Source organism: Hoplias malabaricus, chromosome 17 (genome assembly GCF_029633855.1).
Source record: "Hoplias malabaricus isolate fHopMal1 chromosome 17, fHopMal1.hap1, whole genome shotgun sequence".
NCBI classification, from domain to species: domain Eukaryota; kingdom Metazoa; phylum Chordata; class Actinopteri; order Characiformes; family Erythrinidae; genus Hoplias; species Hoplias malabaricus.
Genome location: NC_089816.1, coordinates 12,823,442 through 12,849,936, shown reverse-complemented (window position 1 = coordinate 12,849,936; position 26,495 = coordinate 12,823,442). Strand labels below are relative to the sequence as shown.

The window sequence follows — 26,495 nt, the reverse complement described above, 5'->3', positions numbered from 1 at the left end:
AGATTTGAAGCTTTAAAAGATCCCATCCCCACACCCCCCACCCACCCCCTTACCCTGTGGCCCAAACCTTATATCCTTCAGGGCCTTAGTGCATGACAACACAAAACATGACAAAACAAAGTTGTGCCATGTTAGGTTCCTTTTTTGTACTCTTACTTTTTAACTATACATACACTCATTTTGGTTGTCATCTTCAACACATGTCCTGTGGTAATTCCACAAATTCTGTCTCACTGAGGCACTTTCACCTGCACTGTGGTTGAAAGGGTCAAAAGGCACTAGCAACAAATAAAAGGAATTCTGCCGTAATTTTATTTGCATCCTATTTGAAGGAATTCAATGACGTCCTAAATATGACTGCAAAAAACTGAAAGCATGAATTGTAATTTGCTCAGTTTTCTTTTTGAGAAAAGGCCCATGCATTGCACTATAGAAGTTATATTGATTTTGAACAGGTGCTTAGTATGAGTATATGCAATTTTGTATTATTATTATTTTTTGTCCTCTGCTTCTTAGACTACTTTTTAAATTAGAAAGTTTACATCCCTGTGTCGGGGCTTGCATATCTTTTTTTCTTTTTTGTCACATTTCAGAAAATTCCAGGATTCAAAGTCCCTAGTTTCCCTGATAGTAACACAGACACCATGGAGAGGTGTCTAAATTGCATTAAGCGATATAATACCGATGTCATGCATTAAATATACTAGGATACACAGTACCTTAGTTGGAGTAGGCCATAATGCCGATTATTTTAACATGCTATGATCTCATTAAGATTCTGTTTCCCTTATGGTTAAACATTCAGTCCTTAGTTACACCTAAATGAGAAGCATATCAAATCATATCAAACCAGTGCACTTTCCATGGAGGCGGACGGACGATAGGGAAGAATGGCTTGGAGGAGAAAAAATCTGATAAGAAAAAAAATCTGTAGAATGAGGTAATGTTTCAGGCATGCTGATATCAAAATGAGGATAATCGAAACATGCTTATTAATAAGCTATTTTCCCCTTGTCATTGTGCTGTCTTGCATCGAAAGGGCATGGCATCGAAATCACTTGGTGATATCTAAATTACAGCATCTGCTGGAGAATAGCAGCATTGCGGATGTTCATGAGGAGATGACTTCGTCCCTCATAGCATCCCCGCAGGAGATCAGTCTTTTTTATATAAGGTGCTTTGCTGGTCAGTAGGTCTGGAGGAGTGTGGGGAAGACCACATACAGGCCAAGTGCTGCAGATTGCTTGGCTTGTCCTTGTGGAACTGAATATTCTATGCTTTTTTTTTTTTTTGCCTTGGATGCACTGTGCAACTTGCTGACATGTAATCTGTGATCCATGCATAATGTTTCAGCAACCACACCACCGCCAACTGCTATCCACAGTCCTCCCCTGGGCCTCTAGAGAAGTAGACGGTTAGGTGCGCGTGTTTCAGGATGTGCTGTAGAGGGCTGCTTTCCTATGCATAGCCAATGTGCAGGGCCCCTGCTAAAAATGAATTACACTAACTATGTACATACATACGTATTAGTCTCATGTTCTGACAGCATGTTGTATGTTTTGGGCTGTTCTCCTCTCATTTGCAAAGTATAATTGTTGCAATGCAGGAGTGCACAAGGGAAGAGTATATGAGCATTCAAATACTGAAGCAGACAATGCTTGACTCTACCGTCCCACGGTTCCCTCCTAAACTCTAAACATCAGTCAGGAGCTTACTTTTGTTAACACAGTTTTGATTGGCTATGGTGCAGTTTCCAGTTCTGAGGTTGGCCTCTCTGAAGTTGTCTATGCTGTTGTTCATATCTCCATCGATTTCCATGTACTCGGACTTGCTGGCCACTGAGGAGCTGCGACGGCTTGAGTCGGAGTCAGATGCGATATTGGGGTTGCTCACATTCAAAAGCTGGGCCTGCTCCTCACCCTCAGTCTCTCTGTGGTAGAAGTAGTTGAAGTTGGATACAATGACAGGCACTGGGAGAGCAATGGTCAGCACACCAGCAATTGCACACAAGGAACCCACAATTTTGCCCCCTATAGTCACAGGCACCATGTCTCCATAGCCTACTGTAGTCATTGACACCACGGCCCACCAGAACGCATCAGGGATGCTGCTGAAGTGGGACTCGCCTTCCTCTGCTTCTGCAAAATATACAGCACTTGAAAACAAGATGACGCCGATGAACAGAAAGAAGATGAGCAATCCAAGTTCCCGCATACTGGCCTTTAAGGTCTGCCCTAAAATCTGCAGGCCTTTGGAATGCCTGGACAGCTTGAAGATCCTAAACACCCTGACCAGACGAATCACCCTGAGAATGGCCAGTGATGTCGCTTGCTCTCCTTTTCCCTCCTTATTATTTGGATCTTCCGCCAGCTCTGTGCCCAGCGTAATGAAGTAGGGGATAATAGCTACTATATCTATGGTGTTCATCATGTTCTTAAAGAAAGCTGCCTTGCTTGGACATGCAAGGAACCGTACTATAAGTTCAAATGAGAACCAGATTATACAGAGGGTCTCTACAATGAAGAAGGGATCGGTGAGGATGTTTGGTTTGTAGTAGAAGGTGGTGTTTCCTATCCGCTGTAGTCGTCCCTCAGGATTTGTTTTCAGTTCAGGCAAAGTCTCCAAACAGAAAATGACAATGGAAATTAAAATGACCATAACAGAGACTATAGCAATTCCCCGGGCTGGCCCTGAGCTCTCAGGATGCTCAAAGAGGAGCCAGATTTGACGCTGGAACTCCTTTTCAGGCAGCGGCCGTTCTTCTTCTCGGATGAAGCCCTCGTCCTCACGGAACTTCTCCATTGCCTCCACTCCAAGTTCATAGAACTTAATTTCTTCTGAGAACATATCCAGCGGGACGTTCACTGGCCTCCTCAGCCGCCCCCCGGACTGATAGTAGTAAAGAATGGCATCAAAACTGGGGCGATTTCGGTCGAAGAAATACTCGTTTCTCAGGGGATCAAAGTAACGCATTCTCTTCTTGGGGTTCCCCAACAGCGTCTCTGGAAACTGAGCGAGGGTTTTGAGCTGGGTTTCGAATCGCAACCCAGCGATGTTTATGACCACCCTCTCACAGCATTCATGGTCGTCATGGTCAGGAGGGTATGTGTCCTGCGGGTGCCCCGGCACGGCTGACGTCTCATCCATGTTATCTCCGGCCACTACGGTCATCCTGCAAATTCGGATGGAAGCTTTGCAGGAGCTGCGGGACTGCGCTTAGTACAACGGAATGGACATCCACTTCTCTTAACCAGTTTCTCCTCTGCCCACACAGCCGGCTTGGACCCCAGTTAGGGGGCTAGCTCAGTTTCTGTCAGTGCGTCCCCACTGCGGCTCCACCATTGCTGCTTTCCACTGCATCCACTCCTGCCGCCTCAGTCCTCCGGTCTGAGAGAAAAAAAACGGATCGAACGGTGGAGATATTTGCTAGCTCAGCAATTTCCCTCCACTGACTGACTTATTTATTTATTTGTTTGGTTTATTTCTTTCTCTATCTATCTTTCTCTATCCATCCATCCTGTTATCTGCAATGAATTTGCTTCCTTACATATCTTTTGGGTTAGTGTACTGGAGTAAACACTGAACACACACAGAACAGCTGCACTTTTTTAATGTTGGCCAATGATCTGGCACGATCCGGTCCCTGCGTGCAAGCATGCTAGACAAGTTCAGTGTCACTGCTCAAGTCTCACCAACTCAAGTGCAAGGGAAAGTAAGAAAAGAAGCAACAACTAAGCAAAGACATACGAAAGCAGAAAAACTGAGAATCTTAACACAGCAAATGAGCTGTGGGGCTTACCTCATGCAGCACTGCAGACACACTGGCAGGACTGCACTGTTAAAGAGCACTTCACTTCATGTGTGTTCGCACATCCAGGACTGTGTAGTACATCAGCATCTTTAGTCATGTTGCGTTGAATGGCACGTTTTGAAAATTAGTGGCTTCGCAAAGGGATGTCAGTGCATGTGAAAGGAACTGAAACAAAGTGCAAAAATTAAAAAAAAAAATGAAAAAGCAGGTGAAGCTGCAGCCTCCTTGTCCTCCACCCGCGCTGGTGGACGGGAGAAAAACCCTACTGCTGCAGCTCAGGGGGGCGGAGAGGGGTGGAGAGAAAGAGAGAGAGAGAGAGAGAGAGAGAGAGAGAGAGAGAGAGAGAGAGAGAGATGGGAGATGCATTAAGGGGCAAAACGCAAAGCCCTGCCATTTCCAGACATGACTGCATCAGCGAAAAAATTTCCCCCTCATGAGTAGACAGAGATGACGGGAGGTCTGCTTTATGTGGACACACTGATGGGGGGAACTGAGGTGGAAGGTGCTTAAAGAGTGGGAGAGATCGATAACGGGATAGAGAATAATTCCTTCATAATACCCAGCGTGTTGTTGCATCGGTTTGCACATGGGAGGGAGAGGATGTGAGTGAGCGTGAGAGAGAGAGAGAGAGAGAGAGAGAGAGAGAGAGAGAGAGAGAGAGAGAGAGAGAGAGAGATTGCGTGGGGGAGGGGGTCCGACGCAATGCAGACTGGCTCAGCTAACACACGTGGCTACGAGTGCAAACCACACCACAAAAAAAGCAAGAGCATTTGGGTGCAAGCAGTGGTGCAGAGTCTGATTCACTGTCGGCTTGTGTGTGGGTACTGTAACTGTTCTCAGGAGCAACGGCAGAGTACATTAAAAGGATTAATTAAGTTTGCAAAGCAAAGCAAATCTGGAATACAACATTGAGACACTTTCTGAAGCTATATTCTACTATGTCATTTGGCTGTACTGTATCACTGTTTTTCTAAGACGAACAATGACAGTAGCTTCATGGACAGGGCCACAATGCTGCACCGTTCTTCCCTTTTCACAGAATTGAATTGGCTGAATACTGGCACTGGTGCAGGCTCTAACTGACCTATAGCAACAGCAGAAAAACATGTTCAAATAAGTCCATCGAATTTGAAATTCATGCTTATCTTTAAGCTAAAATAAAGCTTGGGATTGTTTATTAGTTACATTTGAATCATATACTATATCCTGTTATTATAACCTAACATTAAGCAGAAAAGACAAACCTTAAACCTACAGTGTGACTGAAGGGCTCACTAATTAAAGACAAAGGCCCTTAAACTTAACAGCAACATATGATTTTCCCAACAGATAAACCCAGACTGGAAGTTCACCAGTTCTGTCCCCTCATCTGCCCGGACAAATAGGGGCATGGGAGTGAAGGAACAGCACTGTCTCCTCCTTCAACATCCACAGCTGAGACACCCTTTAGGAAGGCACCTGACCACACACTGCACCCTGGTACTCAATGCCACTAGTGCAGACAGATGTGTGTGTGTGTTTTTTTTTTTTATACTGCCACATATGGATTAAATAGAAAGGGCATTTTACTATACCTTTGCTATAGAATGCTATTCATACTGTAGTTGAATATTTGTAAAAATATTTTCATTACAGCTGCAGATGTATCAGTCAAACTTGTAGTAGATGGAACACTAAAGTTTATGAAGGAACAAACATTCATAATCCAATAATTGCACTTTATATACAGCAGTCAGCCACAACATAGGAACCTCAGACCAGTGAAATGAACAATGCTGATTATCTCATGATAAAATGGCACTGGTGAAGGGGTGGGATATATTAGGCAACAAGTGACTCTGACAAAGACCAGTTAGTGAATGTCATAAAGTCTTGTTCAGGGATTCCTTAAAGCAGCAGGTCTTGTGGGGTGTTCCTCGTATGCAGTAGATAGTACCTACCAAATGTGGCCCAAAGAAAGACAAACTGAACGGGTGATAGGGTAATGGGTCCATGTCTCATTTGCTCCATATGGGCATTGGTGAGCCTTGGGTGCCCATGACCCATTTGCCATTTCACTGGTTATTTTTGATAAGAATGCTTTTGATAGATACTAACCACTGCATGCCAGGAACACCCTCAGGACCTGGAGTGTTATGGATGCTCTGACCAAAACTTTGTGACCATCACAGTTTGTCAAACCTTTGTCAAATTCATTTAGACTCTTAAGTTAATGCCTTTTTAACTGTTTCAGACATCAACTTCAAAAACTTCGAAGCATGCATTCGGAGTACAACCCTGTTAACTCTCATACAAACCAGATAGAGCTTAGTGCAGATTCGCTATCAGTTCACTCTGGATTCAGATTAGACTTCAGGTGACTTTAGTGTTCAGGTGAGTGTGCCAACATGAAACATAACTCTGTCAGCATGGGTTTTAAGGAGTAACACCATCTGATGCTGTTTGGTCAGCAGCAGCTGGAGTGAGCTCTTAACTGCTAAATATCATAAATAAGAAATGCCTACACTTTTCCAGCCAGCACTTTGCATCTCAATGACTTCCCCTCCATATGGGTTAGTAGACTCACTCAGCCCCAGTGCATCGCTAGTCGTTTATCAAAACTATTGGCAGTCTCATTGATTTCACCTGATGTGCATTATTAATGAATTCTTTTCACATTTCAGTGAGCAGATTTTAATTCATTGTCTGTTGCTTGGATAGAAGCTACCATCTTACTATCTAGACAGTATATGTCAAAAAATTTGATTACACATCTATCAGATTAAAGCCTGAGTGAGCATTTTAAACATGAATAATGCATAAAAGCATGGATTAATATATATATATATATATATATATATATATATATATATATATATATATATATATTTTTTTTTTTTTTTTTTTGCTTGATATTTTGTTAGACAAGATAGAATGTACTGTATATACTACATACAACAATCAGCCAGAAAATAACCTTGTTTTCACACTCATTTTCTTCCATCTGCCTTACTTTCTCAGCCATCTTTTACCTAGTTGTTCAGTGGACAGTACCAGCAGAGCTTCAGTTCGATTGGTGGATCATTCTCAGCACTGCTGTGACACTGACATAGTGGTTCATACTTGGAGCCCCCTGGGTTAACATAAATATGGGTCAGAATATTTGACAGTTGCTCTGCAAACCTCAGCTTAACATATTTATATCGACTTTACGTTGGTCTTGTTCAGTTTTATCCAGTTGCACAATCGTTTTTTACTTTTCCCGAAGCACTTAGAGGAGTAAAAAGACACATAGTGTCAATGATGTGAAGCAAAGTAGCACTCCTTTGTGAAGGTTATGTGGTCACTTCATCTGTATCTACCACATATCTGTTCTTAAAAAGTCCCTAAACACAAGTGATTATGAACAAATAGCATCCCTTGTGTTGTATGAGTGTGTATGTAGGGTTATAAATGATTAGGTATGTGAGTGAGTGAGGGTGATAGAGTGAGTATGTTTGTGAGTAGGTGAGCATGTGAGTGAGTGAGTAAATATATCAGTGAGAGAGTAGTGAGCAAGTATGTATAGACCTGTTATATGCACTCCAGAGAAACTTTAGAGAGGCTCCAGGGTATCAGGTGCGGAGATGTCCCAGAGTGATCCTCTCACATATGAAGCACACAGCATTAGATTCTTTGTCAGAGGTGTTCTTAAAGCAGAAAATGCTCCGCATGCTTTAGGAATGGTACAGCGCTGGCGCAGTACATGCAGGAGCAGTAGCGGCTACAGACTTTACCAGGTCTACACAGTCTCTACCAGGGCACGTGTGTGAAAGGGGCTTATATGAGTGTTTATATGAGTGAGCTAGTAGTGTACAATTTTGTTTGTATGAGAGGCATTGAGTATGTGAGTGAGTGAATGAGTAAGCAGTTCAATGACGTGCTTCACATGTAAAAATATAGCTGTAAAATGGTGGATCCACACAAAAAGAATTAGTTTGACCATGTCTCATCCTTCATATTTTTTACTAATGATAACACAGTGATTAAACTGATAGGTCAACTATGAAAATGGCAAAATATTTATTTATCAAAAATATTTGTACAGAATACACTCAAACATTAGAAAATAAAGCAACATACGCTATAAGCAGCAGTTGGAAAGAGCATGTTAAAAAAAGCACATTATCTCTGATGCTTTGGATTTGGCCAGCAAAGGGAGGAAGTGTACACTCCTGGCAATGACACTATATCCCTTTATAAAACAATGGATCACATATCATTAGATCATTACAGTGTTTTTATATCAGACCAATTCTGATACTACTGGCTATTTAAAGGCATCCTGGAAATAAAAATATATAATAAAATCTATGACAGGTTTCATTTTGTCGCTTCACTGGCATCAAAAAATAAATAAATACAATTTAATCATTTACAAGTGCAGTGTTTACATAAAGCAGTCCTGAGTTCACCTAAGAGGAATACTGTTCTTTAGGGTTTCCCAAAGTAGTCAGAAAAAGCTTTAAAAAACAATTTTTTGATAAGTGCTGGGGATCATGTCTTCTTTTGCTGTCCATGATCCTGCAAAGAAACATAACAGCGTTTACCACAGCAGTGTATTCACTCATCACAGACATCAAACATTACAGGCACAGAACAGCGCAGCCGCAGTCCAGTCTGAGTGTGGGGTTTGAAGCACAGGCAGGGAATGGAGTGAGAGGACCTTTAAAAGGAGCTGTGTTCTGGGGCGTGCTTGGTTCTGGGGATGTGATTTGTTCTGTGTTCTAATTGAGAGGTTGTACTAGAGGTGGGGGGTGGGGGTCTGTTTTGTTTTTTGTGAGTTCTGATTGGGTGTTTGTTTTGTTCCGTGCTGGAGTTCTGATTGGAAGTGTGATTTGTTGTGGGGCGGGGTTTGGATTGGGGGTGTGTTTATGTGGGACCTAAACTGTGGTTTGTTAAGGGAGGAGACGGACTGGGCCTATGGCTGGAATTGTTAAATTAAATTCTCTATTGTTTAACCACAAGATGTCGCTCATGCCTCGCATACAGCAGCATTATATCTGGAGATTTGTTTTGTCTTTTGTGGGAAATCGGAAGAGATTTATTCTGTATTAAATTTCAGGATAAACAGTGATTGATGGGCAAAGGTTAATTTAAAGGCATGATGGACATACGTCTGGTCAGACAGGATAGGACCTAAAAAACTTTAGGGAACGAATGAGTGGGTATGTGATTGAGTGGGTGAACAAGTGAATGGGTACGGATGAGTATGTGAGTGAACGAATGCCTGAGCGATTGAGGAATGGAATGAGTGAGTGATATGTAACTTGGTGCATGACCAGGAGCATGTGAGTGGCTGAATATTTGAGTGAGTGACATGGTGAGTGGATGTGTGTGACTGGGAGTGTGTAAGTGGCTTAGTGAGTGGATGAGTATGTGAGGAAATGAGTGAATGAATTCATGAGCGAGTGAGGAAATAAAGGAATGGGTGAGTTGCAGAGTATCTGAGAGTGAATGAGTGATATGTGACTTGGTGTGTGAGTGGGAGTATGAGACTGTGTGAGTGAGTAAATGAGTGAGCAAATAAACCAATGAGTGCGTGGCTGAGTATTTGAGTGAATGAGTGGCTTGGTGACTGGATGTGAGTTGGTAAGTGATTCAAACACTGAGAAAGTAATTTAATGTAAATAATGTAGTGTGTGAGTATGTGGCTTAGTGAGTGAGTAAGTGGATGAGTATGTGAGTTGTGAGTGAGTGAGTGAAACCAGTGGAACTTTCAGTCTTCACTTCTAAACTGATTTCAAAATAGATAGAAACAGGTTTTTGGATCTTGTCTGGACCCCCTGAGTGTGAGACCACCGTCAGTGCTAGCCACTTTTAGCCAGTCCGCGCATTGCTACTCTGTTGCCTAGCAACGGGGGTCATTTAGAGTTTGAGAGGTCGTTGTTGCGCCCCCTGTTCAAACCCATACTCACATTGGTGCGCACTGTCCTTACACATCCGTCAGCTTTCCCGTGTACTCGTCCGGGTTGAAGTTGAAGTACATGGTGGAAGAGCACTCCTCCTCATCGGAGAGCTCTGATTTAATGAGGGAGCTCTTACTGTCGGCTCTAGCGCTCTCCTCCACCACCGGCTGGACGCAGGTGACGTGCGTGTACTGCGTGCGGTCCTCCTCGTCGTTCTCTCGGTGGTAGAAATAGTTAAAGTTTGCCACAATGACGGGCACGGGCAGCGCGATGGTGAGAACGCCGGCCACCGCGCACATGGAGCCCACGATCTTGCCGCCGACGGTGACGGGGCTCATGTCGCCGTAGCCCACGGTGGTCATGGTGACCACGGCCCACCAAAAGGAAGCGGGGATGCTGGCGAAGCCGGACTCTGGCTCGTCGGCCTCGGCGAAGAAGACGGCACTGGAGAAGAGCACGACCCCCAGCAGTAGAAAGAAGATGAGGAGGCCGAGCTCGCGCATGCTCGCGTGCAGCGTGCGCCCCAAGATCTGCAGGCCTTTGGAGTGGCGCGAGAGCTTGAAGATGCGAAAGACGCGCACCAGGCGCACAACGCGCAGCACGGTGAGGGGCGCGGCCTGCTGCGCGCTCCCGGTCAGCTCCAGCGCGAGCGCCACAAAATAGGGGGCGATGGCCAACAGGTCGATGGTGTTCATGATGTCCTTGTAGAAGGCCGACTTGCTGGGGCACGCGAAGAAGCGCGTGAGCAGCTCGAAGGAGAACCACACTATGCACAGCGTCTCTAGCCTGAAGAAGGGGTCCGTGTACAACGTGCTCTCCCGCGCGGTGCCATTGGGAGCTTGGTCTAGGGGCGCCACGTGACCCTCGGGCTCCGTCAGGTGGTCGCCGGGCTCCACGTGCTCGGGGCCGTACACGTCGGTGTCCGCGCGAAACTCGGGCAGCGTCTCTAGACAGAAGATGGCGATGGAGATGAGGATCACCATCACCGAGACCACGGCGATGACGCGCGCCGCGTTCGAGCTGTCCGGGTACTCGAAGAGCAGCCACAGCTGTCTCTGGAATTCGTTCCGGGGCATGGGCCGCTCCTCGTCCTGCACGATCCCCTCGTCCTCGATGAAGCCCTCCACCACGCTTTCCTCGATCTCGTAGAACTTCATCTCCTCAAGGAAGATCTCTACGGGCACGTTGGCGGGTCTGCGCAGGCGCCCGCCCGACTGGTAGTAGTACAGGATAGCTTCGAAGCTCGCGCGGTTCCGGTCGAAGAAAAACTCTCCGCGGTTCGTGTCAAAAAAGCGCGTCCGTTTGCACGTGTCCCCCAGAAGCGTGCCGGGGAAGCGCGCCAGTGTCTTGCGCTGCGTCTCGAACCGCAGTCCGGACACGTTGATGGACACGCGCTCGCTGCCCTCCGGCTCCGGGAATGGCGAGTCCGAGATCACCGCCTCGAGCTCCCGCTGCCTTCGGTCCTCCTCCGCGTTCAAGCCGCCTGCAGCCCGCCCCTGCTGCTGTTGCTGCTGTCGCCTCTCGACCCTTAACGGCTTCCCGCCGCTCCACCAGTTCCCGGGATCCGACAGATCCATCGTGACCGTGCGCTCGAGACGGGATCAGGTCTGAGGGTGGGCGCCTCCACTTGAGGCAGGGCCTCAGAGAGAGAATCTTTAAGAGAGTGGACTGTCCGCGCGCCGGACTGAAGGGACATCTGAAAGTCTGTAAGCTGCCAAGCGCGCTCAGGGTTTGACTGGCACTGATATTTTATCCAGGCACATTTCGCACAGCCCTGCCCCACGCGCTGCGATTGGTTAAAAGTTTATTCAAGTGGTGTCCGCTGGGTGCACAATAAGAAAATAACAGTTCAGCAGACCCCCGAGGGACACTCAGAAAGACATTCTCATGTCAGATAAAGCCCTGCAGAGAGTTCTAACACACACTGACGCAGGTGTAAAAGGAAGCCCAGTGGGGTACAAACCTCATCTCAGAGGTTTGTACACAAAGCAGGATTTCTCAGTTAGCCTTATAAACTAAGCTCCAAGATGAGGATTACACTCAAGGATACACTCATTATTGTTCAATAAGTGTAAATGCACAGTGTTTTTAAAGTCCAGAAATGGTCACTAAAGATACACTACATCCTCCTCTCCAGGTAGAAGGATGGATATTTGCAAACTTACATTATAGATCTGTCTAAAATAAAATAAACCACAATATATATGTCCTTTAAAATATACAATTAATAGTTTATAGGATATGGTACAATTGTGTCCATAGGTCTGAGTGTGTGTGTTTGTGTGTGTGATGACCTGTGATTGACTGCTGCCCTGTCCAGGGTGTTTGTTTCACTATGAACTCAAAGAGGTTTTTTTTTGCTAGAATAATTGTACACTTTAGCACAGCAAATACTATGTTAATTATAATTATATATTATAATTATTCATTCATTCATTCATTCATTATCTCTAACCGCTTATCCAGTTCAGGGTCACGGTGGGTCCAGAGCCTACCTGGAATCATTGGGCGTAAGGCGGGAATACACCCTGGAGGGGGCGCCAGTCCTTCACAGGGCAACACAGACACACACATTCACTCACACACACACACATGGACACCTTTGAGTCACCAATCCACCTACCAACCTTTCACACACACACACACACCAAATAAATACAAAATAAATATACAAATGAATAGCATTCTATATGTAGCTATATCGAAGCAAAAATTCTATAAAGCAGGTCATAACAATTACATTAACCTCCTTCTGTGAGATTACCAAGGGGTGAATTGCTACTCTGCTCCTACAGTGTCTCTCCGTGTAATATTTACATTCATTTGATTTAATTTCAACTGCCTTGAAAACATCTGATATAGTGATGTAGCTCTTTATGCACAGACACTTAAATATGCAGAGCACACCTTTGTACATGGTGTAATCTTAATTGTCCTGTGTTTAATGGTTGTGAAGTTAATGATGTGTTGTATTCTGTAATATGTTGGTGTAGATTAGATCCTGTGTTTATTGTCTTTGCCCTGTATTTCTGTTCTAAGGTAAAACTCATAGCTTTCAGATGGGCCTTTTGAAACCGCCATTGGCTGATTTAATTTTCAGCTCACATGATGAGATAGATTAAGTTGTTTTCTTATTTCTCTTACATTTGCAAAGTATAGTCAATAGAACGCATAGGAAATGTCATGCCATAAGCTTGTGTTTGGTATCACTCAAATATAAGGGCCTCGTAAAAAAGTAGTCAGTGGAAACTTCAGGCTTGAGTGACACCTGAGCACCCTCTGAGGACGACATCTTAAGGAGGCCAAAATAACACTCCCATTGCCAGCAGTTACAGGGTCTGAGTTTACAGCTACGAAGAAATGTGACCGAGGCACAAGGGCCGACAAGTCAAAAAAGAAGACATCTTTGCCTGGAAGAGTCATTGAGATTGCTCACTCGCAGGCCACAGATGACACCCTCCCTGGGTACTCTTAGAGGTATGAATGAAGCTCCAGTGAAGTGAGACCTTTCCATTCAGAAAGAAAACCTTTGTTGACATGGTGCCAGATTGAGATCCTTTCAGATGAGATGAACCCACCTCTTCTGAGTATTTCTTGTGATTGAATCGGTCAGTCCGCTAAACTACACTTGGCTGTCCCTTGTTTACTCGGTCAATAGGTGCAAATCTCCGACAGCCCTGTGAAAACCTGCTGCAGATGCTGTGGATATTTGAGATTCTGGCTGCAGGTGTCAGGATTAGGTGACAGTTGAAGGACGCATGTACCTCCTGCTGATAATTTGTGAGTCTGATGATGGTCTGTGTAGATCAGGCTGAGGGGTCAGGCTACATAGGCTCCACAAACATGTAGCAACAGTTAGATTTGTGGCATTTTGCTACACCACACAAAATCAAATACAACCACAGAAACAGGTGTAGTGTAATGACTGAAGTGGCGTGTGGTCTAAACACATGAGAGTTTTCCTCTCGCCCCCTTTTTTCTACAATGCTTAGAATCAAAGCTTTGATCACACAAATCACAGTCTTTGTAGAGTATGACAGAGTATGTTTATGTTTCTGCATATTATACGGCTAGACAATATTATGACTGGGAAGGTGTTTAACTTGTTTTTATGCATACTTACATTTTCCTTAATTCATTCCACCAAAATACCACATGGATCAATTACGACAGCAGATTTCTCCCGGTCTGAACAGATCTGTTTAGAACAACTGGCTTCAGCGTCTGTTCCTTTAAATGAGATTGAGCCACAGCTCAGTCCAGTGAGAGAGTGTAGAGAAGCAGCTCTGAATTGTAGCCAGTTTCGCTTTGTTCTCTTTCTTCTTTGTTCTCGTATTCTCTCTATGTAATCAGTATTCTTATTTCTGTGCTGATGGCTCGAGATCCCCAAATTAATGTTCTAATGGACATATATCCATGTTAGGTAACAGTTTTGGGTCCATTGTAGGAAAAATATATGCTTTAGTTGCATTAAATAATTTCCAATTAAATTGGTCTGTAAGTTCAGGTTTATTCATTTTTCAGCACCAGGAAAATCACACAGAAGCCTCAAGAATGAATCAATAGGGAATTTGATAATAACAGATGATAACGGTGTCCTTTTTATTAGAAGTCTTCTTATCATTGTTTAATTAAATCTGCAATTTTTTATCATGTTTTTCCACACATTCTGCTTTTCAAGATCCTATATCCACAGACACTTTCAGTGATGTTGAGGTCTGGCCTCTGGAGCCACTAGTCTGTTTTTCTGAGAATCAAAGTAGCTTCTATCTTTGATTCATTTTTTTTCTGTTGACAACTGGATGGCTACACATTCTTTCATCCCCCTAGCATTTCACAGTGGAGGAGCTGACATAATTACAATCCTGTATTTTTTTAAACCCAAATAATGGAGCTTTATTTTTTCCTGTTTCTCTCTCAAAGATAAAATATTTAACACACATGACTTGTCGGTGGCAGTTTTGTTTATCTTCCAGGTCTCGCATGGTTGTTCAGAGTCCCGTCACTCTATGTTTTACTAATTTTATCCCTATTTTGTCTACTTTTTCCTGCCGTTGTGACAGGAAAGTATATTAATGAAAAGTTGCCTCAGATGCACAGTTCTGTATTTTTCTCTGTGTCTTGCTCAAGGGCATCAGATCAAGATCAATCCCAGATCTTTTATTTGCCATGGCCAAATAAACACTACATATATCTGTCAGATTCTGTCCACCTTGTACATTTAAGTGCAATGTGGTGTAGATGGATGAAAATAAAAAAGATAATTTAATTTTTAAAGCATTAAGTAAAAGTGCAAAGCAAACACCGGACCTTTACTGGGCGTTTTCTTGCTAAAGAGGAAAGGCCAGGGATTCCCAGGAGTGTAAATCACAGACAGTGGGCAATATACCCATCTTAAAGGACTGCAGCAGCTTCAGCAATGTGAATGAAAGACACTCTTGTAGAAACAGGATACTGCTGCACCCTGCACACACTCGACAGGAGCTGGGAACTCCCACAATGTGCTAATACCAGCTCCCTCAGGAGGATGAACTCACAGGGAGCATGCCATTTCAAATGTTTTACTTAAGGTTCTCTGTGGCTTTACAAGTGTATCCTCAAGTGTGGTCACCTGCTGACACTTACATTTAATTCACAATGCCTCATGACACTACGTCACGTTTCACAGCTCATAATCCTTGCTGGTTCTTTGAGTTTATAAACACTGGGTACAGTACTCGTGTCCCTCTGTGTCTAAATGTAGCTTGAATGAGCTTTCTTAATCTTCATTTAGTCCATGAGCTCAGAGGCTCAGACTTGTCACTCTCAGCTTCGGTGTGTGTATGTGTGTGTGTTTGTATATGAAGGGTCTATATGATTGGGTAAGGGCACATGGGCTTGTGGTTTGTGTTCATTCATGTTGTTGTTGTTTATTTTTTTTGTGTGTGTGTGTGTAAGAGGCTGCATATATATTGTGTGCCGCATCCCAGTCTGTACGTATGTTAATTAATGTATGTATGATATTCAGTAGGTGTAATGTTCATGAAGCTGGCAGCTCCTGAGGAAGGCTTCCGGAGAATTCTCTGCGCTGTTGCAGCACCAGCGTGGGGTGACTTGGCCAGACGGACACACACTGAGTGATGAAAGCTGGAGTTGGGTGGGATCAGTTAATGGGTGGTAAGACGTTGAGAGAAACAGCTTTACTTTCAAATTAACAGGTGCTAAGCCATCATTAGCCTGCGTCTGCAGGATATTGCAAGTGCATTTACATGCAGCACATGTAGCTCGATGAACATAGTTTGTGCGCAAGCCAAATTACTAAATTAGACTTGCAAAAACATTTTTTTCCCACCGTAGACTTCGGCACACCTGCTGGTGGGACTCAGCAGGCTCATGGCGTGAGATTTTGCGCTAAGAGGCCACAGCCTTCTCTAAGGTGTTGTAGATCAAGGCTTCCTGCTGAGAAAGCTGATATCGCGTTAAGGCATCACGCCAGTCACTGGGGTTTGATTGCTACCAGTTTTAGCATGCTGTCATCTGAGTTGATGGCCATGTTTTTGTCGATAGGTGACCAAGGCATGAAGCAAGAGAGCGAAACCTAAGCTCGGAGATCCGGAAGGCAGGGCTCCTCTGAATATGTCCCGCATTCTCCACTTAGCCTTCACTCCTTTCCGGATTATGATTACACTCCCTTGATTAGGCCTTGCCCTTTTTTAGTAGGTGGTGCAGCTTGCATCCAATGGTGCCATGTCTTCAGGGAGACGTTGGACAACATCCTGTTCAACATAAGTAGGCTGGCTAAGATTGACGCCCCCCACTTTCGGTTTTCTGGCAGTTATTAGAGGTCATCTATGTCACATTCAAATCACTACCAGGGTGAGGCCATTTCCGAATTAGTTTAGGAACATTAAGAATCCCAACAACTGCTGACTACCACAGCTAAATCTCAAAAGTGTGACAATTGTACAGAACCAGTCCCTTCAGATTTTGATGGCTGCATATCCACCCACCCACAGTACATGTCAAACTACATACACCTAATTTTATATTTATGGAAGAATATTTGACCTAACACAGCTTTCTCTGGTATTAAGGATCAAGTTAATGAACTGGCCTGGTACTTCCCAGCTGCTGTCTGCCTGAGGTCAATACCCAAACATGAAGCAGTGATTATTATTTTCAATGCTGTGACATGCCTGTGCTTCCTGTTTATGGCTTTTTATTGGAACTAACATGCAGCCAAACATATTTATACTCTAATCATTTTAATGTCCAAGTGTTTGCCAGGAGAGTTGAATATAGTAGTGGAGTAAAAATCTGTGCTGATCATATAATGTCTCGTCCACATCCTGATTGTTTTAGGTGCTGGCAGAATAGCTAAAGGTGTTTTGTATATAATAAAATAAAGGAATTATGCTTCTCTGGTAATGTCCTCTGTGTAAATATCCTCCTGGTTGTTATGTTGTGCTTAGTCTTCTCAAGGAAATCACAACACAATTCAGTTATAACACAATCCCACTAAAAACAAACCCAAAAAACGTAGTGCAATTGATGCAAAGCACTGAATTAAACAATGATGCCCCTGTGGAGCAACTTCTAAGGGTGCGTGAGCGAGTGAGTGAGTCAGTAGGTTTGAGTGAATCAGTGAGTGAGTGAGTGAATCAGTGAGTGAATGAGTAAATCAGTGAGTGAGTAAGTTGCAACCAGCTCCCAGATGCCTCTAAAGATCTGCTTATACGTACATCTAAGGCAACATTTAGAAAGTATCCGTGTTTTCAGGGTCATCATTATAAATAACCCAGTCACCTTTATCAAGCCCAGTGGGACGCTAGTAGAAGCCACAATATGCTGCACTCTGTTCAAACTAGTTTATCACATTGAATTTTGAGCAAAAGATAAAGGATTTTGAGTCTTCAGGCAATTAAGTATTTACTCTAACCCAGTAACATGTTTAACAGTGTCAACACCACTTCTAGACTGTTCACTTTAGGAAGAATATTCCCTGATGTCCAAGTCGGCCCTCTCTTTCCTGTCACCCTTATATTTCTTTCCTCCTTGTGTAAAGCTGGAGTTTGCCATAAAGACAACTTTCTGCACAACTATGTGTGTCCAGCAAAATAATGTCCACAGTCAGTGTTCTGTTGCTCTATAGGGGATGCGTAAACCTTTGTATGAATGTAATCACACAGGTGTTGTGGTCTCAGAGAAGAGCAGAGTCTTCTGTAACACTATCTGAGCACAAGAACACCCCTAGACCGCTGGAAAGCACAGCCTCTATAAATATGCAGTCCACAGACACTGAGCAGTTATAGAGAGGAGCAGTGAGGATAAACACTGTCTCAGTGGTCACTCAGTTTACTCTCTGCCTGCTCCAGAACACACAGCAAGAAGCAGGCAAATGTGATTGTAACTGCATAGTTTTTGCAGGTTTAAACTTCTGGTATTGTACACTTTGCAGCACCTCGGTAATATTTACATTAGCAGAACACCTCACTTTTTATAATATATGAACATGATCATTTAAAGTAATATTTGTCACAAACACAATATAATACAGGAAACATGTTTGCAAAAAGGGGCTGCCACTGTTTTTATAAAGTGTACCTAACTCAGCTGGGCCTCCTGAATGCACATTAGCACACCTTAAATAACATTGAGCATCGCACTAAACTATTATACAGATAGTCTTTATTATTTAACTCATACATTTATCTTCTGTAACCACCACGTGCTGTTCAGGGTTGTGGTAGGTCCAGAGACTACCCAGAATCATTGTAGGAGTGTAAGGCATGAGCTCACCCTGGACAGGGCGCCAGTTCATCACAAGGCACCATACAATCAGACATTCACAATTATAGACACTTTTGAACAACCAGACCACTTGCCAACATGTGTTTTTGGATTGTGGGAAAAAACCCCACACAGACACTGAGAGAACACACTACCTCATACCACATAGACCTCAGGTGAGGTGGGGAACCCACAACCCCAGGACCACAGATATATATATATATCGGACCGAGCCAGATATTCATTTACAGACACTGGCGCTACGTAAACACTTGGTTTCGAGCACACAAACAGAATAGAGATCTAGTGCATGTTGAGGAAAAAATGTTTTTATGCTTATTTTTAATTACAATTCAATTACTGTGAATTACGCTTTTAACAGCGTTAGCACCTGCAAAAAGTATACATGGGACTAGCAAAATTAAGGTTAGCCACTGTTTAGGTCAGGGGTCGGCAACCTTTACCACTCAAAGAGCCATTTGGACCCGTTTCACACAGTAAACACTGGGAGCCACAAAATCCTTTTGAAATTTTACATGAAACAACACTGCATATAACAGTTTTTTTTTTTTTTTTTTTTGCCTTTGTGCCATGTATAAACTAACTATATTGCGTTACATTTATGAAATTAATGAACGACTGCAGAGAAAATGAAATAGCATTTCTGTATGCAACAAAACATTTTTAACTCCGAAAAAAGACGTTGTGTTGACGGTTAAGTAAAATACTCAATGTCTATTTGAGTCCTTGTAGTAATGGGGAAAAAAACGCCGAACTTAAATTATCCACTGGCAGCAAACAAAAATGCTGTCCTCTCTCTGTGTGTCGTCATCCTTTTACTGGCGCCGTGCATTCAGCTGTCAAAAAGTTCAAGAAACCGCACACTGGCGGGTGTCGCACGTTGGAAGTTGTGACGTGTATTAAGAGCGACAAAATATTTTAAATGTTACAAGATCGCCATAATCTTCATAGAATTACATTTCGAAAATGAACAAACTAAAATAAAATACATTTTAATTAAATACTCAGTAATTATTTTCAAAAGCTGAGCCGCATCAGAGGGATCAAAGGGCCGCATGCGGCTCTGGAGCCGCGGGTTGCCGACCCCTGCACTAGAGGGTAGACCATTTCTGTGGAATTGTTTTCAGCCACAAGAGTGTAAGAAAACCGTGGTCCTGATTTTAGCTACTCCACCACATCTCAAATTGTGGTCCATTGCTCATAAAAATTCAGTTCCTCTTCTCCAAAACCCAATGAATCACGGGACATACACATCTCTAAAGTCTGGCATTGAGCCTGTTGACCATGAGCTCATGGATATCTGCTCTTAAGCATTTAATTTCAATTACTGTTACCTGAGCTATGAATTTTTAGTAGTGTCTACAATCCTTGATCTTGCAATGTATCTGTAGAGATATTTCCCAATATTATCCCGTACTAAGAGCAAATACTATTTTATGTTATAACTAGTGAGGGAGCTATCTTTGCTCTGCTCTGAGTTAGCACAGTGTAAAGAATCAGACCCTGAATTTCATCTCATTATTTCATGTGTCCAGCTCTTAGTAAGTTAGGAGTACTTGCCTCTTTTGGTGTAATCCACTGTGTTTTGATAATAAGACAGAATTATAGAGGATCTTTGTTAAAATATCATCATACATTTTGCCCACTTCTAGTATGCCTATTAGAAATTCTCAAATTCTTTTTTGCAGCCCTATATTTCATAGACGAAAGCGGCTTTCCCAAGTAACTGATAATCCCAGTGAGGTAAGGGCAGCTCTCATTTTAAATACGTTTTGGTATAGACTTATTTAGCAGGTGAAAGCAATGTTGATATTTCTTTTATCCGCAGGCCTCATCATGTGGTTTAGATACCAAGAAAACCGAGAGAGGGCACATGATGCCAGGATACATCCACACAACCCCAAATTCTCAAAGAACACTGAAGCGACGTCGACTCAGAGACACTGGAGGAAGCACTGTAGAATTGCCTGTGAGAGCAGGAGGAAATGGATTTGTTCCTGCTTCATCTCTTTTAAATACTGACTTTAGCTGGTTTGAGTCTCCATGTCCGGGACCCTCCAGGCTTTCCTCATCTTCCGCTTCTGTTGTTCCACCTTCTCATAGAGATCCTAAACATTCAGCATTAGAAGCTGCTGTTGCTGGTCAACATTGCTCTAATGCTGTGTCTCCAAAGCTCTGTATATGCAAAAAGCAAAAGAAGGAACAGAGACCTAGACAGAAATCCACTAAAATTTCTCTAAAGTCCTCAAGAGAGATATCTACATCACCTGTGCAGGAAACAGGGGAGATGGGATGTGTGGTAGATGCAGGTAAGAACCATCATTTGTTTTATGAAATGAACTAGTGAAATGAAATGCTATATTAACAGACCTTTCTCTGTGATTTAATGCAGAGTCAGTGAGTACAGGCAGGACTAGGGAGTGAATGACATATTTAGAACATGATTTTGGATCACTTACGATTTATGATAATGTGACATACTGATGCATTAGGTGAATTTTCCTTAATGTTTCATATTTCTTTCACAGGCAGCTACATGTGATGGATGAGACACATGTGATCAACCAAGTGAAAGAAGATGTGTGCTATGTGTCACAGGATTTCTACAAAGAAATGGATGGAACATGGAAATTGCACAGTAAGCTTGGGTTTTGTTCATTTATAGACATGGTATAGAAAATTCCTAATCACACATTTCTGGAAACTTAAACTAGTTCCAACAGCTTTGCATCTGTTTTAACTCTTGATTATACATAGGTTAAAAGGAGAAGAAAACCTGGTGATGAGAGACTATGTGCTACCAGATTTTAGTTCTATCAAAAAGGGCTTCTGTAAGGTATGCATTTGAAAGATTAACGCACATTAGATTTCTTTTTGTTTGAAATATATATGCATTATGGGTAAACCATATTAAAATAGTTGATTAGCTTTGTTTATAACTGAGTAATAAAAGAGTCTCGACGCTGTTATGATTGGTACATCCTATTCTGTGCTGCAGCCTTGGGAGGAGATGAACTTCACAGGGAAGTATAAAACCGGGGAGCAGATCTTGCGGCTCACCAATGAGAGGTTTGCTGTCCCAGAGATGCTTTTTCACCCTTTCAGATATTGGCATCCAGGAAATGGGTATACCAGAAGCATTGGTCAACTCCATTAACAAAATGCCTGAAGGTAAATGAGGTTTTACAATAATTACACCGGTGCTTTCCAGTGAGCTTTAAGGCTAATTTAATGCATGTCTATATCATCAACAAATATTTGGGGAAAGATTTCAGACTTCCTAACTACAATAGCCATGTAACCCAAATAAAAACACCAAACTTGGGACATTAGGTATGTTTAAAATAGAGACTTGTGCATGTTTTTTTTTTTTTCTTTTTGTCTGTTAACAATTTCCCACAGCAGTCCTGCACAGCACTTTTACATGTAACAATGTTATATTCCTATGTGCAGAAATGCAGCCCCATTTCTACAAGAACATTGTGCTGACAGGAGGCAACACCTTGTTCCCAGGCTTTAGGGATCGAGTGTACAAGGAAGTCCGTGCACTTGCCCCTACTGAATTTGACGTTTCTGTAATACAAGCAGAAAAGTGAGTTAGCAGTGAAGGAAATTGATGGTTTGTAAACTGCATTGTCATTCTTTTCAACCTGAAAATTATTTTCTCTTTCCAGTCCAATCCGCTATGCATGGGAAGGAGGAAAACTCCTAGCGGAAAACCCAGATTTTGAGGAGATGGTGGTTACACGAGAGGATTATGAAGAAAATGGACATTATATATGCGAGGAGCAATTTGACATCTAATGTGGGAACACTGACAATTTTTTATCACTGTATTTTGCGTCTCCTCTGACATCTACTACAGCAACATGTATTGAGAAGCTAATTATTGCAGTTAGTCTGAGATTTTTTTTTATCATTGTTATTTTGTACTGTGATAAAGGGGTAGGGGAATAAACATGATTTCATGTATCTGGATTTACTTATTTCACTAATGGTGAAAGACCCATATGTGATAGAAAGACGTAACACAAAATCATTGTTTAATCCTGCACACATGCACACACTGAAGTTACAAGTTGAGTTTCAAACGAGAAGGGTTTTGTATAAAGTGAAATACGTGTCATCAAAACAAAGGTACTTTTACATAAACTGATTTTAAAGCGAAAGCAACAATTTAGCTTAACTGAATAATCAAGTTAGAAATTAAAATGGGGGGGGGGGGCGATACATACATTTCACGAGACACATCTATGAAAACCTTTGCTGTAAATTCACGGAGGCAAAATCACACGAAACTCTCTCATCGCGAGAAAACGGTGACGCGCTCAACGGCAGCGGCGGTTGAAAACTACATTCGCTTCCACAACGAATCTGAGGGGAAAGAGATTGTGGTAATTTATTCAATTATTAGCGACATTTTTCGTCGCTAACATTTTAATGACATTTGGGACTGTTGGCAACTGAGGACCATTTACAACAGAAAGCCAAAAACGGAAGATATCCGTTTGTTGATGTTCTAAAGTATTAGCCTTAAGATACACTCAAATTTATATTGGTCTAAACCTTAACGAATATTCTGGAAAAACGCGGATCAACTCTGAGCTAGTGGAAAGATGTAGAAACCCGCTGATATGCAATGATAACTTTACAAGAGAGAAACGGAATATCAAAGACCATAATGTTAGCAAACCAACTGTATTTGTTAATGTTATCTAGCTGCTATCGTTGGCTTTTTTCCCTTCAGAAAAAATGGCTTCAACCGGCAGAAAACAGAACAAGAAAACCAAATCTAGTGATACAGAAGATACCACAGACTTGCAGACTTTTGACTTCTATACTGATGAAAAGAACGTTAAAGAAGGTGTTTGAACAATTTTGTCTAATTATATTTTATTGTAGACATTAAGACGTTTATGAAGTTATGTTGTATAAAATGTCAGTTTTTAAGGGCCGATATTCCAGTGGATTTTTTTAAATTGTATGAATGCTTGGTTAGAAACTCCAGTTCTTGACAAAATGGCAAAGAAGAGATCTGCAAGCTCATTTGAGGAAGATGACCTGGGTGTAGGTGTAGGTATAGGTGTAGGGTGAGTCAGACATTTGTCTTGATTTTCATATAGGGGATCTTTTTGGCGTTATTTTTCTGATGCATAGATATGTTTTTTTCCTAGCAATGAAGTTCAGACAATGTTGGAGAAGTTTGGAGGTGAGGAAATTTCAGTCACAAACTATAAGCAAGCAACTAATATGCAGTGATTATTATACTGTTGTATGATTGTATACTGTTGCAGCTGACATCAGCAAGGAAATGCTGGCCAAGAGAAAACGTTTGGAGGCATTCACAAAAACTTCCCTGAAAGGCAGCAACCAAAAAATTGAACAGCTGTGGAAAACCCAACATGGCCAACGGTAAACACTCAGTTTAAGGCTAGTCCTACAGTGTGGAGAAATTGTTATTTTGTTGAGTATATCACTATGCTTCACATACTTTAAATGTGTAAATCAATAGGAGGGAAATGTAAAGGGTTAATATTGTAATAAGTGGAATGTTGGGGAAAATATATATTTTTTTTTTCACTTGCAGGCAGAAGCTGACACAGGAGTATTCTCAGCAGATGTTTGCAGTGCTGCAGCAGTGGGAGACTGATGTTCAAAAGTCTGAGGAGCAAGAGGAAAACCTTAATGTTTGTGTTGAAGGAAATGAAGTTGGAGTCCATAAGATTATTAGCAAAATACTTGAATATCACCTTTCTAGTTCAATGTATTGCTACATATCTCTGTTGTTTCTTAGTAAATCATTATATTATTATTATTATTATTAATTTTAGGGTGAAACAATTTGTAAATAGTGTGTAGAAACATGTACTGTAAATAATCAAACACTTCTTTAAATTGTATCTACATTTTTACCCTTTATCTCCACAGAAATTATTTCTGCAGCAACAGAAGCTCTTCCAGCAGGCTCGAGTTGTGCAGAGCCAAAAAATAAAAGCGATAAAAGAGCTGTACAAGCAGTTTGTCAAGGTTAGAAAACTGGAATTTTAAGTTTAATAAATCTAAAGGAGTACTGAGAGAATATTATGAATATTCATTTAAACAAATAGATAGATGCAAACCGACAAGAAATTGTGCCAGTTAATATTTTGCTTCGTAGGTAAAGGGCAGTTTTAGATATGTCATCCTTGGTTTTGTAATTGTAATGCAAATCTGGTTATTAAGATAATTATTCATCCCAATGCTAATTTATTTGTTTGGCACGAAGAACACATACATAAGTATCAAAGTATCAATAATAGAAAGTTAAAGGGAAGGAAAGGAATTTTTCTGTAGAAAATGCATACTTTTTCCCCTACAGAACATGGAAGACATGGAGAAGAGCCATGAGGCTTTCCTCCAAGGCACCCAAATGGAGCTGAAGAAGGAGATGGCTCTGTTACAGAAAAAGATAATGATGGATACTGTGAGTGCATTTCTAAATATCTGTTACTTTTCTCAAACAGATCAGGGTCCTGAAAATGCTGCTGCATCACTAATTTTGTTCTTTAAATATTTTATAGCAACAACAGGAGATGGCCACTGTGCGGAAGTCCCTTCAGTCCATACTTTTCTGAAGTGTAGGTGATGTTTCCTGAGCAGAGACCTGAGATACCTTCATTGCTTATGATGTTCTTCAGAATACATAACTGTGTTAATATTGAACTGTAGAAGAATATATTCACATCTCTTTATGACAGGTCCTGTTACAACAAGTTAATTTATTCTTTACTAATATGTGTTCCATATTAATTTTCATTTTCTTAACTGCCACAAATAAATAATATTTTACTTCTTGGGATGAGCATCATTTTTTGTTACACGTTTTTGCAGAGCATTCAAATAGTTAATGTAAAGATAAAGTAAAACAAATGCACACCTTCAGCCAAAGACACAGTTTTTTTATACCTACATTTTAAATATTATATTTGTTGTATTTTAAAAGTATATTATTTAAAATATATTTTTTTCTTGGTGCAAATTTCAATATTAATATATATAGAGAGAAAATAGAATATTAATATTATAAGAGTTAATTATTAAGGATGTACGGGAAGCCTGCCCATAACTCATAGAAGAGATTTTGTTTTTATATTTATCGTACGTTTATTGCGCTTGAAGAAGGTACACTGTTGCCAGAAGAAACTCGGAAATGACACGGCGGAAGTATGTTTTAAAATGAGCGCAGCTGAGGGATCAAAGAGCCGCGGGTTGCCGACCCCTGGTTTAGGTGAATAAGGACGCGTCAGTACATTTCACAATGGCGCTCTCTAGTGTTACAAAGCTAACATCTTGTAGAGTACAGCGTGGAGTGATGTGGACGTTGCAAAAATGAGGGACACGGGAGTCCAAGAGAAAAATTAACGACAGCTGTGTAGATTACAGAACACAACTAAAAACAAACTCATATTCAGTTTCTTCTACTATGACTCCAGTTCACATCATCAAACACAGTCGTGTGTCACTCCATTCACTTCAAGTACTGAGACTTGTGTTATTGTACCTTTGATATATATGTTATAATAAATAAATAAGGCTTAAATAAAATGGGGGCGGCACGGTGGCGCAGCAGGTAGTGTCCCAGTCACACAGCTGCAGGGGCCTGGAGGTTGTGGATTAGATTCCCGCTCCGGGTGACTGTCTGTGAGGAGTTGGTGTGTTCTCCCCGTGTCCACTTGGGTTTCCTCCTGGTGCTCCGGTTTCCTCCCACAGTCTAAAAACACACGTTGGTCGGTGGTAGGTGGATTGGCGACTCCAAAGTGTCCGTAGGTGTAAGTGAATGTGTGTGTGGGTCTGTGTTGCCCTGTGAAGGGCTGGTGTATTCACGCCTTGCGCCCAATGATTCCAGGTAGGCTCTGGACCCACCGAGACCCTGAATTGGATAAGCGCTTACAGATAATGAATGAATGAATAAATAAGATGGGTTAATA

The 26,495-nt window shown here is 42.0% G+C and overlaps 3 protein-coding genes and 1 pseudogene across 3 annotated transcripts; 2 read left to right on the top strand and 2 right to left on the bottom strand.

Annotated features, from left to right (window-relative positions):
• Nucleotides 1-739: 739 nt before the first annotated feature.
• kcna1a (potassium voltage-gated channel, shaker-related subfamily, member 1a) lies at nucleotides 740-3,312 on the bottom strand. The gene has a single exon (XM_066649191.1). It carries the CDS (start codon nucleotides 3,169-3,171, stop codon nucleotides 1,693-1,695), a length of 1,479 nt encoding a protein of 492 aa, XP_066505288.1. The 5' UTR covers nucleotides 3,172-3,312; the 3' UTR covers nucleotides 740-1,692.
• Nucleotides 3,313-8,028: 4,716 nt separating this feature from the next.
• LOC136673546 (shaker-related potassium channel tsha2-like) lies at nucleotides 8,029-11,665 on the bottom strand. Its single transcript, XM_066649086.1, has 2 exons — nucleotides 9,748-11,665; nucleotides 8,029-8,353 (listed from the first exon to the last, which is right to left on the bottom strand). Exon 1 carries the CDS (start codon nucleotides 11,313-11,315, stop codon nucleotides 9,765-9,767), a length of 1,551 nt encoding a protein of 516 aa, XP_066505183.1. The 5' UTR covers nucleotides 11,316-11,665; the 3' UTR covers nucleotides 8,029-8,353; nucleotides 9,748-9,764.
• A 9,402-nt stretch (nucleotides 11,666-21,067) lies between these two features.
• On the top strand, nucleotides 21,068-22,468 carry LOC136673554 (actin-related protein 6-like; annotated as a pseudogene).
• A 343-nt stretch (nucleotides 22,469-22,811) lies between these two features.
• On the top strand, nucleotides 22,812-25,356 carry LOC136673553 (synaptonemal complex protein 3-like). Its single transcript, XM_066649093.1, has 9 exons — nucleotides 22,812-22,922; nucleotides 23,276-23,392; nucleotides 23,528-23,618; nucleotides 23,703-23,737; nucleotides 23,823-23,940; nucleotides 24,116-24,215; nucleotides 24,457-24,555; nucleotides 24,887-24,991; nucleotides 25,089-25,356. Exons 2-9 carry the CDS (start codon nucleotides 23,281-23,283, stop codon nucleotides 25,140-25,142), a joined length of 714 nt encoding a protein of 237 aa, XP_066505190.1. The 5' UTR covers nucleotides 22,812-22,922; nucleotides 23,276-23,280; the 3' UTR covers nucleotides 25,143-25,356.
• Nucleotides 25,357-26,495: the final 1,139 nt, after the last annotated feature.